This window comes from Brassica napus, chromosome C8, assembly GCF_020379485.1.
Source record: "Brassica napus cultivar Da-Ae chromosome C8, Da-Ae, whole genome shotgun sequence".
Taxonomy (NCBI): domain Eukaryota; kingdom Viridiplantae; phylum Streptophyta; class Magnoliopsida; order Brassicales; family Brassicaceae; genus Brassica; species Brassica napus.
The window spans coordinates 39,729,337-39,745,129 of NC_063451.1; the positions used below are offsets into that span (position 1 = coordinate 39,729,337).

General features: G+C 33.8%; 1 protein-coding gene and 1 pseudogene across 1 annotated transcript; both read left to right on the forward strand.

Moving 5' to 3' along the window:
• Positions 1 to 4,013: 4,013 nt before the first annotated feature.
• On the forward strand, positions 4,014 to 7,412 carry LOC106368304 (integrin-linked protein kinase 1). Its single transcript, XM_013808226.3, has 12 exons — positions 4,014 to 4,452; positions 4,603 to 4,677; positions 4,754 to 4,849; positions 5,147 to 5,232; positions 5,317 to 5,437; positions 5,799 to 5,878; positions 6,006 to 6,068; positions 6,189 to 6,307; positions 6,512 to 6,597; positions 6,709 to 6,830; positions 6,918 to 7,029; positions 7,117 to 7,412. Exons 1-12 carry the CDS (start codon positions 4,105 to 4,107, stop codon positions 7,207 to 7,209), a joined length of 1,401 nt encoding a protein of 466 aa, XP_013663680.1. The 5' UTR covers positions 4,014 to 4,104; the 3' UTR covers positions 7,210 to 7,412.
• Positions 7,413 to 7,636: 224 nt separating this feature from the next.
• LOC111208836 lies at positions 7,637 to 10,661 on the forward strand (annotated as a pseudogene).
• Positions 10,662 to 15,793: the final 5,132 nt, after the last annotated feature.

The window sequence follows — 15,793 nt, forward strand, 5'->3', positions numbered from 1 at the left end:
CTTTATATCCTGAAACTCCTATTTCTAGCAATTCGAGTTTTCTCTTTCGTGCGGGTACACACTATTCAAATACGGATCCGGGTTATCCGAAGATCCAACGGTGATGAGATGACTCAGCTTTGGATCGACGGATATTATTCAAAGTCTACAGAGGCGCTTATCTGTCAGTATTATCCTTGGTGACTCAAGCTTTCGTTCGCTACATCACTTTAGCGCGGGAAGACTACTCGCTCTATTAGATGGACACGTGTGCAGTAACGTTAGCGAGTGGTTTCAGACGCTATGTGGATCGCGTAGAAAGCGATCCAGCTTCCTCGGTTTGCTAAATATCTATTCAATAATGGGCCACCTTATTGGGCTTAAAGCAAAAGAAAAATCATCTGCTTAAGTCAATAGATCGGCCTATTAGTTCGATGTGCCCTCTGCTTATACAAGTCACTTGTGGGACGACTGGACTAGTCGTTGAAAACGGTAGTAGACAACGGTAGTAGATTTCTACGTGATTCTAAACTTTCCCCTCGAGACCGGAGCTGACGATTATGAACATTTTCAATTTTTCATATAGATGGTAATGAGATCTTTTTTAAAACAGTCATGAGACACCAAACTATGACAAGTAGTATGAACCAATATTATGCATGATAATTGAAACTCAAACTTTTTTGCGTAGAATCATGAATAAATCTTTAATCAAACCATTGAACCAGAAATAATTCTACCAAAATGTATATTAGATTATTAATAAACTATGTGGTTGCCCGCAAATTTGCGGGTATAAATAATTTTAAAATTTTAATATAATATTTTATGTCTTCGATCTGAAATAATATAGTTTAATATTTTAAAACTGAATGTGATTTTTTGGTAGATAATTTTTTAATAAAAATATTTTATTTATTAATACTTTTTAAATTCTAAAATATGATTTATATAGTATTTAGTTGGATTTTTTACATCTTTTACAAAACAATATTTTATTAAATTGTTTTATACCATTATCGTTAGAACATGTATATATAGTCTAATTGGTTTGTATATCAAATTTTTCTTCCATAAAAATTATTAAAATAAAAAACATGAACTCATGTGACAAATAGACCTACACTTGCAACTAAAGTATAAAACACAAAAGTTATTAAGAATAAACATAAATATATATATATATATATATATATATATATGTGTGAATTCTATTAATTTAATAAAAAGATAAGAATATTAAAAATTTCATAAATCTAGGAATGTACTTTTATTCATAATATTCTTTGGATTGTTTTATGACTCATGTAATTTTGTGGTTATTTTGCATTGAAAAATGTTTTGAAAATGATGAACTTGTGAAGAAAATAATATTTTGCGATTGATTCTGATTCGATAACATTTTTATAACGTCTTAGAAAGGAAACTATACAACTATAAATAATTAATAAAATATTTGTAAATTTTATATTTTATGAATTATTTCTCAGAAATTTAAAAATCCTTATAAAGATTTATAAAACCTAATAAGTGGTTTTATAACTCAAGAAAATAATTTGTTATATATGAAGAATAATTTATAAACTTAAAAGATGATTTAAAATTTTATAAAATAGTCCTATATATTAATTTAAAATTAAAAACCATCAATCAGAATTTAGAAAAATATTTTATAAAATTGTTAAATCATTTTTAAAATTTTTTAAATAATTTACAAACATGTTAACCTTATCAATGGATATTAATTTTATAAAATATTTTAGAAAAATATTAAAGCATTTTAATAATTTTAAATAATTTACAAACCAGTTAACCTTCATAAACATTTTCTAAACTCCTATAAATGATGAGAAATTATTCCTTATAAATGGTTTTATAAATCTTTATAAATTTTTTATAGATCTTTATATATTGATTTGTAAACTCTTATTAATGATATAATAATCATTATTGATAATTTGGTACCTTAAAAATGATTACCAAATATTTATATAATTATAAGCTACTATATATCCTTTATAACCCATTAGAAATGAATCAATATAAATGACTTTAATTGTTTTTTACAAAATATATATTAATCATCACAGATGATTTTAAACTAATGTAAATAATTTATAAACTCATTTTTTTTGTCATCTAAACTCTCTATATGATGCATTAATAGTTATTATAATATTTTTATTAGAATTATATGTTTTATATATGCATATTATGACTTATATAGGAAAATAAATCTTTTTACAACTGTTTATAATAGAAAATAAAGCTAGTATATTATTTTTATTAACTACTTTTTGACAACATACTTCATATAATTTATAAATAAACTATTAGTGCAAAAAAAGAAATGATGGAGTATTAAATAGAATTTCCATAATTGTTACCATTAAATACTATAAATGATTATGAGATGAAAAAAAACAATAAATGATTATGCAACTAACATTAATTGGTTCTAGAATTGCTTTTTTTAGATTTAATTAAAATAGAAAACTAAAAATCATTGACCAATGAAATTATAAGGATTTTTCTCGAACTGCATGTATGAGTAGCACGTCACTTATCAATTAATAAATAAGAGGATTTGTGCCAAAATTAATGTTTCATTGGATATTTCAAGAATGGATTCTATTTATCTTATATTTAAGGGCACTTCTCTCAAAAAGCATTTTTTAAGTTTTTCTCACAAAAATAACCCTCAAGAAAGAAAATGACCAAAATAGCTCTTTTTATTTTGAAAATTTTAATATTTATTTTTTATTTTTAAAAATTTGAAACTCTATTCCCAAAACTTCACCCCTTAACTCTAAACCCTAAGTCTAGATTAATTAACCTCTAGGGTAAAAATACATTTTTACCCTTTAATAAAACTTATTTTGGTCTTTTTCTTCATTGATGGCTATTTTTGTGACAAAAACTTAAAAAAAATATCATAGAAAATTTCTCTATATTTAACTGGTTAATATCTTAAATTAAATTTCAACATAAATATATATTTTCATCGGTCCTACATTTAATTGGGCAATATCTTAAACTAAATTTCACCATAAAAATAAATTTTCATTGGTTGAAATAATTGTTTTTCAAAATCTATTTATATTTTTAAAGTGCTTAAGTAATTAAAAAATCCATTTAAATCTCTACTCACACAGATTTGTGTTGTTCTGTTTGTTTTTCGTTAAACATATTTATGTTTTTTATCTTGTTATTTGTTAAATTATGAATTTATTACAGAAAAGTAATTAGATTTGATTATTTGAATAAAGAAAGCGAAGAAATTAAAAAGGGAAATTGGGTGAGATAATGCAAAAAAAAAAAAACATAATTCACTGTCTAACTAAAATTTCACAATCTTTCCTCTTTTCTCTTCCTATATCTCTCTACTTTCTCTCTACCAAACCAATTTCCCTTCTTTTTTAAGCTATTTCACAAATAAACCCAACTAAAAACTCAATTAAGCGTGTTCCAAAAAAAAAAAATCATTTAAGTATATATAAAACCTTGGGTAAAATGATAGGGCAAATCTCCAAAATAGCACTTTTCTAAGTTTATATCACAAAAATAGCACTCAAAAACTAAAATGACCAAAATAGCACATTTCTAAGTTTATCATTTGAAAATTTTAATTTTTTTTATTTTTCAAAATTTGAAATCTTATTCCCAAAACCTCATTTCTCAACTCTAAACTCTAAACTCTAAACTCTAAACCCTAAACCCTAAACTCTAAACCATAAACCATAAACCCTAAACCCTAAACTCTAAACCCTAAACCCTAAACTATAAACCCTAAACCCTAAACCCTAAAATCTAAACCCTAAACCCTAAAATCTAAACCCTAAACCCTAAACCCTAAACCCTAAACCCTAAATCATAAACCCCACCTTTTAACTCTAAACCCTAAGTTTGTGACTTTTGATAAAATATTAAGTGTTATTTTTGTGACTTTTGAACTTGAGTGCTAGTTTGGAAACATAAACTTGATTTATTGTTATTTTTGTCTTTCTCTTAAAATGATACACATAAAGCGAATTGGTTGGGCTTGTCAACATTGTTTGTTCTTTCCGTTGGTGCCGTTACAGTTCCATCGACAGCTCATTTTTGCTTACAAGTCCTCGCTTGACCATGACGACGACTAAACCCAAATCGCCGGCGAGATTCAAGCTCGGAAGGCAGTCCTCCCTAGCGCCGGAGTCAAGGACCCCGACGGAGACGGTAACTGAAGATGAGGAGGAAGAGTTGGCTGCGTCTGCTGGAATCGTGGATCCGACGATTCGTCTGATGTATCTAGCCAACGAAGGTGACATCGATGGGATCACCAAGATGTTGGATTCGGGAACTAACGTCGATTACCGCGACATCGATGGACGTACTGCCCTCCACGTCGCCGCTTGTCAGGGACGAACCGATGTCGTTCAGCTCCTGCTTAGCCGTGGCGCTAAGGTTAATTCCATGGACCGATGGGGTAGTACGGTACGGATTTCAAACTCGTTCTGTGCTGTTTGACTTCTCATAGACTCATAGCTCGATTTGTGTTCGACGAATTGCCATATGTTAGCAACTTAGCAAACGTTGAAGATCTTTTGAATCGGATGATAACTGTTCCGTGATTGATCTTAACAGCCTCTTGCAGATGCAGTGTATTACAAAAACCGTGATGTGATTCAGCTTTTGGAGAAACATGGTGCAAAGCCTACTGTACGTGTCCTCCCTTCTTGATTTGATGGATGTTATTGCTTTTATGATTAATTTAAAATCGTTTTGTGGTTTTTAGATTCCTCCTATGCATGTTCTAACTGATAGAGAAGTTCCTGAGTATGAGATTCATCCTACGGAGCTTGATCTGTCCAACTCAGTCAAAATTTCAAAGGTAAGTAGTTCCACTGCCTAAACTTGAGTGTTGTTTCAATTGCTTTCTTTCTAAATGTCTTTAGTAAGAGTGTTCGCGTTGAATGAATGAAAGTTCCACATCACTAGTTGGAGAATTAATGAACGTAATATATAAATGTTTCGGAGCCAATCCACTCATTGCCAATTATTGTTGGTTGGAACTTGGAAGTCCATAAAACTTAACATATAGCTCGAAGTTTAGGCTTTTCCAACAACTCCTAGTTAGTTATAGGAAATGTATACACACACTTGTCATTACCGTCTTTGTGCTCGATAGGGTACCTTTCACAAGACTTCATGGCGTGGAATTGATGTGGCGGTTAAAACCTTTGGAGAGGAAATGTTCTCGGATGAAAACAAAGTGTGGGTTGACTTGACTACACCTATATCTTTTTGTTATTGAAACTAATTATGCGTTTAAGGTTTTAATGGCCTTCTGGTATCCAGGAATGCGTTCAGGGATGAAATTCAACTGCTTCAAAAGATACGCCATCCAAATGTTGTCCAGTTTTTAGGGGCAGTTACTCAAAGTCATCCCATGATGATTGTCACAGAGTATCTACCTAAGGTACTCTTTCTCAATCAGGATAAACACGTAGATCTTTAAAAAGTGAACATTTAAAAGTTGGAGTGTCCTATACATATCCTGAGGCAATATTGGGTTGAAAAGATCTCAAAAGCTTACAAAATATGTGAAGACATTTTTGTGAAAATCCTTTTGAGACTAACAATAACTTTCTCTGTTTACCAATTTTAGTGCTACTTCGACCGTTGGCTATGACATGAATGTTTATTCTGAAAATGTTTCACATCCGCAAAATGCTCAGTTATAATATAGTCCGTAGTCTTTTCGTCTACTGCATGTCTTATTTTAAGAAAATATCACTGCATAGCTTTTAGTTTTTTTTGTATGTGGCAATTATTTGTAGGGAGATCTTCGACAATATCTAGACAGGAAAGGGGCTCTAATGCCAGCGCAAGCAGTGAAGTTTGCACTTGAAATTGCTAGGTTAAGTGGCTATTGTCTTTGTAGGGCTCATCTTGATGCATGACTGATTGCAAGAAACATTACTTTTGATTCTGTGGCTTCTAATTATCTGTATTGTGTTCTTTCAATTTTTTTTTTTTTTTTGCAGGGGAATGAATTATTTGCACGAGCATAAACCTGAAGCTATAATCCATTGTGACCTAGAGCCTCCGTATGTTTTCCTTTTTGGTTGTTCAAGTTATATCTTTACAAAATGTTATATGTTCAGTTATTACTATATTGCATATCCAAAAAATCCGAACATTTCTTATTTGCTCGAGTAAGATAACAGAAACATACTGCGGGATAATTCGGGACATCTAAAAGTTGCCGACTTTGGAGTCAGCAAGTTGCTGGTAGTTAAGAAGACAGTTAAAAAAGATAGGCCTATTACATCATTGGACAGTTCTTGTAAGTTTTTTTTAATAATATGTGATACTTTAATCTGCCATGTCTTGAGCTAGCTTAGAACTGCTAGGTAACCTTGGTTTAGCTTTTGGTGTTTTGTTGTCTAAAACCGAAATTGGAAAAATATTGTGGATTAGATCATAAATTGTATGTTTTGGGATCGGTTTAAAAGCTGATGAAACTCTCGTTGTCGTTCTTGCTACACAGTGCGATACATGGCTCCGGAAGTATACAGGAATGAAGAGTATGATACAAAAGTAGATGTATTTTCTTTCGCTTTGATCTTACAAGAGGTAAAGTAACTGAGAGAGATATGAGACTTCTTTATAAATACTGATATGTTCACAGAGCACAAAGTCTTGAGGCTAATAGAATGTTGTTGGTGGGGTTAACAAACTAAACAGATGATAGAAGGTTATGTACCATTCCATCTGAAAGAAGAAACTGAAGTTCCTAAAGCATATGTTGAAGGTGAACGTCCACCATTCAATGCTCTAGCAAAATCATATCCTTTTGGATTAAGAGAGTAAGTTGTCCTAAACAGTACCCCATGTTTTAAACAAACATATCATGAGTGCTTTTTGAGAAATTCTTACGATCTCTCCATTTCCAGGTTAATCCAGGAGTGTTGGGACAATGAGGCATCAAAAAGACCAACATTTAGAGAAATCATCAGTGTTTTGGAGTTGATAAGTGATCGAATTGCAAGGAAGACGAGCTGGAAGGTTGTCACACTCTCTCACTCTCTTATTCACTGTATCTCTCGCTATCTAGTATCAAAAGTTTGTGAGACGCTTTATGATTACGAACAGGTAAGGCTAGGAAGGTGCCTTCCAAGGATCAGATTGTTTACGAAGCGAGATTATGTGAATCCCAGTAGTTACCGTTCATCCATAACCAGGTGACCCCCCCAAGAGGAGCTTTGTGTTTTCTTCTTTACATTATATACTTAATAAAGAGGATTGTGGTTTTGCATGAAATGGAAGAAAACAATGTCAAATTATATATTAACCTTTTTGTATTGATGACTGTTTTATTCTGAACCTAAATTTGAACATGGTGTGTATTATTATTACTGAGGAGATCTAATATCTGAATGGTTTTAACTTTTAAGACGTTAAATTAACACTAACACTGGTTTAAACTGTTCTCAATTATTGTTTACGTCTATATACTAGTTAGAATCCATGAGGTGATAGATCTTTGAGTATTTATCGTTAAAATCCATGACTACTCGTACAAAATCTTAAGAATGGTACAACAGCGGTATAGAAAAAAAGGACCTCGAGCCGATAAAAAGGCTTGTTAGTGGGAAAAGTGTGTTCAGAAAAATAGATGACGTCTAGTCGACAGTAAGTATTTTTTATTTATTTATCCGTTCAGTCATAAGTCAAATCCAATCTCTATTTTCTGACTGATGTAGATACCAAAGCTTTTGAAAAAATTCAACATCATTGCAGATAAAGAAGAAGGCTGTAGAGGTAGGTGTTACTTGCAGCAGAAGGCAAATTAGCGCGTGAGGAGGAGACCTAATGGTTAGAGACTGATATATATAACTCTGCCTCAGCATTTGGGGGTTCGGTAGCTGTCTCTTGTCGCTTTCACTTCTTTTAAATCATCAAATTTTTTTTTTTTTTTTTTAAATCGAAAAAGAACGAATATGTGAAAGAAAGCGCCATTAGAGTGAGAAAGAGAAACTCTCTCGGCGGGAAACTCTGAAACTCTTCTTCTCTCTCTCTCTACTCTCTAGCTCGTCCCCTTGGTCCCATGGAGGAGGCTGACTACGAAGGATTCTCCATCAGGTGAGTGTTTGATATTTTTTTTTGTTTAGTATATAGATTGCGATTTTTATTTTATGTTTTATTGATATGGCAGAGAGTACACGCGTAAGGTTAGGAGCGTTGATATGCGGAAATGCTGTCCGTTCCCCGGCGAGTTTACCGGAGATTTTATTCAGTCGCTGCTTCCTCCGATAACTGTAACCAAGTTCCGTTGGTGGTCTCATGAGCTGACCTCGCTGCTAACGAAATCTCCGGATGATGATCCCAAACCGGCTTTTCGACGAAAGGCCAATGCAGAGTCTACACCGTGTAAGAAACGCTCCATCGGTGAAACGATGACGAATGATCTTGTGTTGCAGAATAACAAGATTAAAACCAAGAAGCTAGATGATTCCTTCGATGCCAAAACTGACAACAAGGTTCATTTTTATATATATAAAACATTCAATAACTCTATGTTGCATAATCTTCAACGTGTTTGATAATTTATGTCGATTTTGTACCACGAGTTTAGCTAAGTGAACTGTTTTAGATGTTGATGTTGGTTTTGTAGTGAAGGATAACCTTAACCGTCTACAGTGTTATGTTGGCTTTGTTGTTTTAGCTCATAATCATTTGAAAGCCTTCTTGTAAACTAACACTAGTGACTTGTGACGCAATTTGCATTCAGGTTAATAGCTGCCAAGAACAAGCTCGACAAAGAGCGGCAGATGATGGGAAATGCAGTCTTGGGAACAAAGAAAGATCTCGTGTTATGTCTCCTACTATGAATAATGCTGGAGTGCGATGCTTCTCTTACACAGATGAAGAACTGTTTCCAGATTCTCCCAGATCAGTCAGTCAAGATTGTGATTCTGAGTTTCAGACTCCTGGAACTTTGAAGGTGGCTAAAAGGAAAGTTTGCTGGGTGAGGAGTCTTGATAAGTCGAATGTTGATGCTCCTCAGTGCGAGAGGCAAGTCAGATTCTCTTTACAACTCTGCTGCTCGCGAATGAATCGGTTAAGCCTATGTTCTGCGGCAGAGGATCAACCGCCTAAGGTTTTGTCAAACGATAAGACCAGTGAAGATATGCTGGTAGAATCCAGGAAACTAAACAAGTCTCAGCCTGTGGTTTCTGAGAGAAGGTTAAGTCATGCTCGAGCAAAATCTGGCCCGTCGTGTTTACCTGGACCACATCTCACTCTGGAAAGAATTAAAGATGCATTAGATTTGGAGAGAAAGAGGCATTTGGCGCCTAACCAATCACCTGTCTCTACTTCGAGTGAGATCCATTACAGAAGTTGTTCGTCTTCCTTCTCTCAACCTGTATCATTGCTGAACCAATCACCTTTTGATCCACTTCTTGTAGAAGAGGCCATCTTAGAATTACCTCTTAATTTACAAGGTGAATTAGTAGAAGCAAATGGTTCCTCTAGATCTGCAGCTGTGGAAAATGATGTTTTACTGAGTAATTTAGTGGACTTATCCAGGGGAAGGAAACATTCAGCTGAGCCAGCACTTGCCATAGATGTAGGAAGGCCCCCTGTGTATAATGAGAAACAGTATAAGTACTATCCAGCTAGGCTAGGCCTTGATGAGACCTTCACCGAGAATGCGTTTTTCATTTCAGATGCTGATGATGGAGAGTGTGGCCACACAATCAATCTGCCAAAGGAGGAAGCTCTGAATCAGAACCTAAGTAGCAGGCATATGGTTGCAACACCTGATGGTTTGTGTTTACATGACACTCAGTCAACAATGCGGCTGATGGGTAAGGATGTTTCCGTTAAAACAGGTTACTCAGAAGGCGAGAGGATCATAGCATCAGATGCTTCTATAGATTACTCCTTTCTGGAGAGCTATGCTCAACAGAGCTGGTTATGGCGAACGACAACACTTGGAGAAAGTCATTCAATCACATCACTGGATAAGTCTTGGAACACAACTCTGCTGTGTGATACTTCAAAGGATCACTTTCCTATGTTTTGTGAATCTCCCCAAGTCAGAACATATGTTGTTCCTGATTCAGAATTGCCTCCCACAGTCATGTATCCGTGTGGCTCGCTCGTCTCTTGTCCATTGACTGATAAGGATCTCTACTTCCATGAATCTGGTTTAGGACAGCAGCTAAACAGTGTCACATTCAGCGACCAACAACTACCTTTTCTACCCGAAATTGGTGGTCTGCCTTCTGCTTACAGAAATAATGGTGTTGTTGGTCTCTTACCTGATGTTAGAGAACCATCTTTCGGTATTCCTTTTACTTCTACTGCACAATCACAGCTTCATTGGCCACAAAGTTCCTTTGAGAGCTCTCGTTTTGATATCTCTTCTATCAATCCATCTGAACTCAATTAGTGTCCTTATATGGGTCCAAGTCATCATCTTCTTACATAAAGGTGGGAAAAGCTCAACTAGTGTCTCGTTTTGATATGTAGCTAGGCTTGTCTACTGTGATGTTGATTGTATATTGTTGGGGACTTTGATGTTAAAACGGTCTCTATACATTTCATGGACCATAACTATCAATCCATTGATCGAAACACATTTGGTTTTGATTTTGATTATTTTTAAAAATTGGAAGTTGTATTCAGTAGTGATCAGTTTCTTTCACCAAGGCTTAAATTTAGAAATTTCGCCCATTAGTGATTTTTAACGTTCAACTAATATAGAAATGAATACTAAAGATATTAGCTGGTGGAAGTAACCAAATATTTTTCTCCAGCAAAGACCAAGCAAAACGTGAGCCCTTCCAATGGTTTGAAATGACTTGGCACAATTTAAGATATTTTTTAACCAAACGAATATAGTTTTCTTTTATATATATGTGTGTATAATAATACTAAATGCAATTAGTAATCACAAGGAAAGTGATGGAGGTATGGAGCAAAAAGAGTTTCTATTTGTAAAACAAATAGTTAATGTGAACTGTGTAAAGGTTTGTGGATGATTATGACTATACGCATGATTAGTCACCATTTGTTGGATTCCTTGATTTCTTGTTCCCTCATTAAGTTGTCGTCTCATCATTCCTTTTCTTTTTATTGGTTCTCATTTATCCCTTTCCAAATGCAACAAAAACATGTTCAAATATGTATTTCTGCCCCAATGCATGTCATTGGAGTACTAGAGAGATCTGCCATATAAAATGCACTCAAAGTAAAATAGGTTAATGAAATCAACTTGACGAGGTTCAGGCAATCCACGACATCAATCGTCTGAAACTTAAAAAAATAGATTTCAATATCAATTGTAACATTTTTTTGGTCTAACATATCCATTTCAAGTTCTCAAACAAACTCGTTGATTAAAGCAGCTCTTATTGTGACAACCTGTCCTGCAGATCCTATATTTCACAGCGCTGCAACGCACCGATCCTAACTCCTCACCGTGGGAGGAACTGCCTCCACATCCACTGGTAGGTTATTGATACGTTTGACGTTATTCGAACCCAAAACTTCACCATTTAACAATTCTCCACAAGACAAGTTGTCACCAATTGAACTGCAGTTAAAATTTTATAGCCCATTAAGTTCGGTGCGCTGCAGCGCTGTGAAATATGGGGTCCGCAGGACCAGTTGTCACACTTATGGTCACACGTTCAGACAAGAAACAAGTTCACGGAAAGCATTCTAAACGATATGATATCGAGTTATAATTGGCATACGCTCATAATCTAGATTCAATGTATCTTTATAAATATGGAAAAACATGCACTCAGAATTAGATGCGTATTTGAATAGATATAGGCTTCTTTTGCAGGATAAGTTCAACTACCTCATTATTTTTGGTTAGACCATAAAATCATTTTTAAATAGTTAAATTATGTTTTCCTCAAAAGCATAACATCATTTTTAGTAATATGCTTGTAAAATTCTTTGGTTAGACAGCACATTAATTAGTTTTTTACGCGTCTAAATAGCGTATTCACATATGATTTCTGATTCTAAAATTAATGGTATATGTATATAGCATCTTCGCATATGGTTTTAAGGTCTAAAGTTAACTTCTAAAAAGTTGTAAATATACAAAAAAATGTTAGGATAATTTCAAACATTTCTCTTTAGAATAGGTAAAGTCTGGACCGGTCTTGGGATAAACCTAACGAAATATTCGTTTTAGGTCTCCAAAATTTTTGAAAAAATTTCTATACAAATAAACTTCTAAATTTATAAAAAAAAAAAGTAGACTCCCAAACTATTAAAATCTTTACTAAATGGTATCGGCCCTGGATAAAGTAGACATATGAAAACACAGACATATGAAAACACACGAACAAAATATATTACACAATAGCTCACTTTTCAATTAGAAATCATGTCAATTCTTCGTCGTGACATATCTTACTATTACGAAAATCGTGTTTCCGAACGTGTCCAAAAAGTTAATACTACATTAAATTTAATTTTGTTATCATTGAAAGATTATTCAAGACTTTCAAATCGATTTTGACCGATATGCTCAACAACTTTGAATTATGAGCGCTGTCTAGATTCTCAGGATTTAATTAACATGTACTCCCTCTGTTTTGAAAATACATTTCAAAATACACGAAGTTTTACGATTGTACACAACTATTAAAAAAACTTATTTTTTATCTTAATAATATCATTAAAATATAAATTAAAAACTATTTAACCAATCACAAAATAGACTACAAAATATCATTGGTTAAACAATTTTTGATAAAGTGAAAAAGTGCATTCATATACGAAAACATCGTCTATTTTGAAACATCAAAAACTTCCTAAAACATCATCTATTTTGAAACGGAGAAAGTATTTCATATCAGAGTGACTGCGAACTGAGGTCCCACACAAAATAGAGAAGACTTAATGATGTTCTTCGTCTGGAGTTTTCGGTAGAGCATGTAATTAAGAGGGTGCAAGAGTGGATATCTAAGAAGTCAGGGGAAGCAAATCAAAGAAAGAAAAAGATAAAGGATGATAGCACAATAAATAACTTGTAATGATCCCATGAAGCACAGATAGAACATTTGTTATCCCCTATCTCCCATAATGGATTCAGGTACTAGGAGAAGTTGATATCAATTTAACATGCACGTCTCTTTTATCACAATATCCATATTTTACTGCACCTACATCTCTATTTGTATATTCTGGCCATCCACTCTTTCATGAATACTTTAAATTTCGCTTCCTACTATTTTTGCAATTTTCCTTTGTTTACTTACAAATATTAATTTTAGTTTGATCTATATATGTCCCAAGTTCTAATTATATAATAAATATGCATGTCACTATGTCAAATATGGCTATATATAATTATATAAATCATTTTCACATTTTCATTTTTTTCGGATGATGCTCTCAGATCAAAGTTTTTTCAGCATCCTATTCTTGTAATCTTTTTTCAAAAGATGGGTTTGTTAATTCCACTAGTGAACGTTATTATTGGTGGCATTTTTCAAACATACCTTACACTTAAAAAAAACAAACATATATCAACTTAGCAAAATTGACTTTAACAAACACTGGAATCTATATGTCAAAAAAAAAAAAAAAAACACACACACTACAATCTATAATGGGAAATTTGAATTCATAACAATAGCAAAAATCGAAACTAAAATTCTAACTATAGCATATGTTAGGCTACGATATAGACTCCGTATTTATGTATAATGACAACCATGCCCCAGACTGCGCGTGAAAAAGTCTCGAGCCCACCGCCTTTTCCATTTTCCTTACCCCAGTAATCTGAACAGTTACCACTCATGTTCTAAACCAAACAAAGCGACAAAGAAAAAATATTTGGAGAGCGTTAACCTTTGGCGCAATAGTTAAAAATCCGGTCGATTTTGGGTACAGAAGGCGGTGGTAAGTGGCGTAGACGGCCCGATTTCAGAGGGAAACGCAAAGGCACCAACGGAGGCAAGTTCAATTTCGTAGCATTATACCATTCTAAAATTATTTTCTGAGAAAACCTGGTGAAGTTTTGAAATTGACACTATATTCTGCAATATATTGCAGATCTGTACGAAAGGGGTGATCGTCCGCTGAGTAGGAAGGTACTTTCTAAACTGTTTCACCGTTACATACAGGGACTTTAATAGACTATTTGATAAAGTAATGTAGTATAGGCGAATTTTTTGCTGCATATGTATCCCCTTTGATTTGTCCAATTCATGTCTGCAATTGAATACGATGTGTCCTTTTGCTGTGTAAATCAAGTATATTATCGTGCATGTTTGTATACCGTGTTGCATGTTTGTATTTTGTATTGTAAATAATGTGACTAAATTGTATAACCTAATCTTCACTAGATTTCCCACACTGACTATACTTATGTTTATGTAGTATAGCATCATGTAAGCTAAAGAAAACTTGGACGCTTGCCAATTGGACTAGTTCTATAGTTTCATTGTCTTACTTTGTATCTGACATGGGTTCGTTGATATAATTTTCCTTATATCCACTTTCTTTCCATTGACATGATGGAAGAGTTCGGTTTCCCAGAACACTTGTTTCAGACAGGGTATGAACCAACATGACAGAAAAGAATAAACAACTACTCCAATTTGCGGTGGATTGAAGTTGTAAAAACAGCGCTTTCGGATTCTCAGCAGGAGCTATTGGCAGAATCTCAGTTTAGACAACTAATGCTTATGGGGTCTCATACATTTTCAGTAATGTTTGCACACCAGTTGTTGTCACGTCAGTTGGTGACCTAGAAGCTGTGGTGGTTTTTAACGATCTGTCCATACTACATTGAATATAGTATGGTCTCCTTCCCGTGTATTCCACCAACATAAATGCCCACATATATGTTGTGGTGCCTCCTACGGCCACCATATTTCTAGTTTCTCTGCACATGTAACTTATGTTTGTTATGCTTTCTTTTTGAACCCAACCTTATGCATTTCTTTGTAATGCAACACCTAAGCTTTTGTTTATTCTCTTGTCTTTAAAATTACCTATTTTCTACAGGTTTCCTATTTGATATGGCTCAATAACTCTCAGACACTCAATACGTGGGAACTTATTCACTTTCGTGTAGGAAAGTGGAACCTAAACGAAATTGCAGTGTGTTAATATGCCCATACTACATTGACGATATTATAGTCTATTTTGGTGTCTATTCACAAGCCAGATATGGGAAATTATCTATTTTGGTGGCTACCACCCCGTTATTCATAACTCCACTGCACTTGTTACTGATGCTTCGAATACTTACAATTTAGAGTTTAGTTTCAAACTGAGCGGAAAATTACAATATTTTAAATAATTAAATTTGGCGTTAGGACATAAAAGTGAGACTATTCTACCCATATGTTTAGTACAACGCAATTAAGCACATGGATATTACATTCCGTCGGCTTCCACACGCGCACGCGCTTGCAGGGTGATTTTTGTCAATTTTTGACAAAACTTGTCACTTGGATGAGTCCGTACTCTAGCATGGCTATATTGTACATTTTTTTTGCCTCTTATGAATATCCCATAAATTCTCTCATCTATAATAAGTAGTAACATGGACATTTCAGGTTTGGGATCTGTTGAAACTTCATTTTTTCAGTTTCTTCTGTTTAAGTAAATGTGGCAAATTCAAACCAAAACTTCTTTACAGTTTTGATGTCTTGTATTTCTTGTATTTCGAGAAAAATAAACCAAGCTCAAAAGATAAAATACAGTTTAGTTTTACTAAATTAATTCAACTTGGTTGTTGTACTAGACTTGGTTACGTTCAAATGCCATTATTCACGTT

What these genes read in the sequence shown, in the direction of transcription:
- LOC106368304 (XM_013808226.3), top strand. Translation starts at nt 4,105, where the DNA reads ATGACGACGACTAAACCCAAATCGCCGGCGAGATTCAAGCTCGGAAGG. An exon ending in TCACAGAGTATCTACCTAAG is followed by an intron (nt 5,438 to 5,798) that starts GTACTCTTTCTC and finishes AATTATTTGTAG; the next exon opens with GGAGATCTTCGACAATATCT. An exon ending in TATCCTTTTGGATTAAGAGA is followed by an intron (nt 6,831 to 6,917) that starts GTAAGTTGTCCT and finishes CTCCATTTCCAG; the next exon opens with GTTAATCCAGGAGTGTTGGG.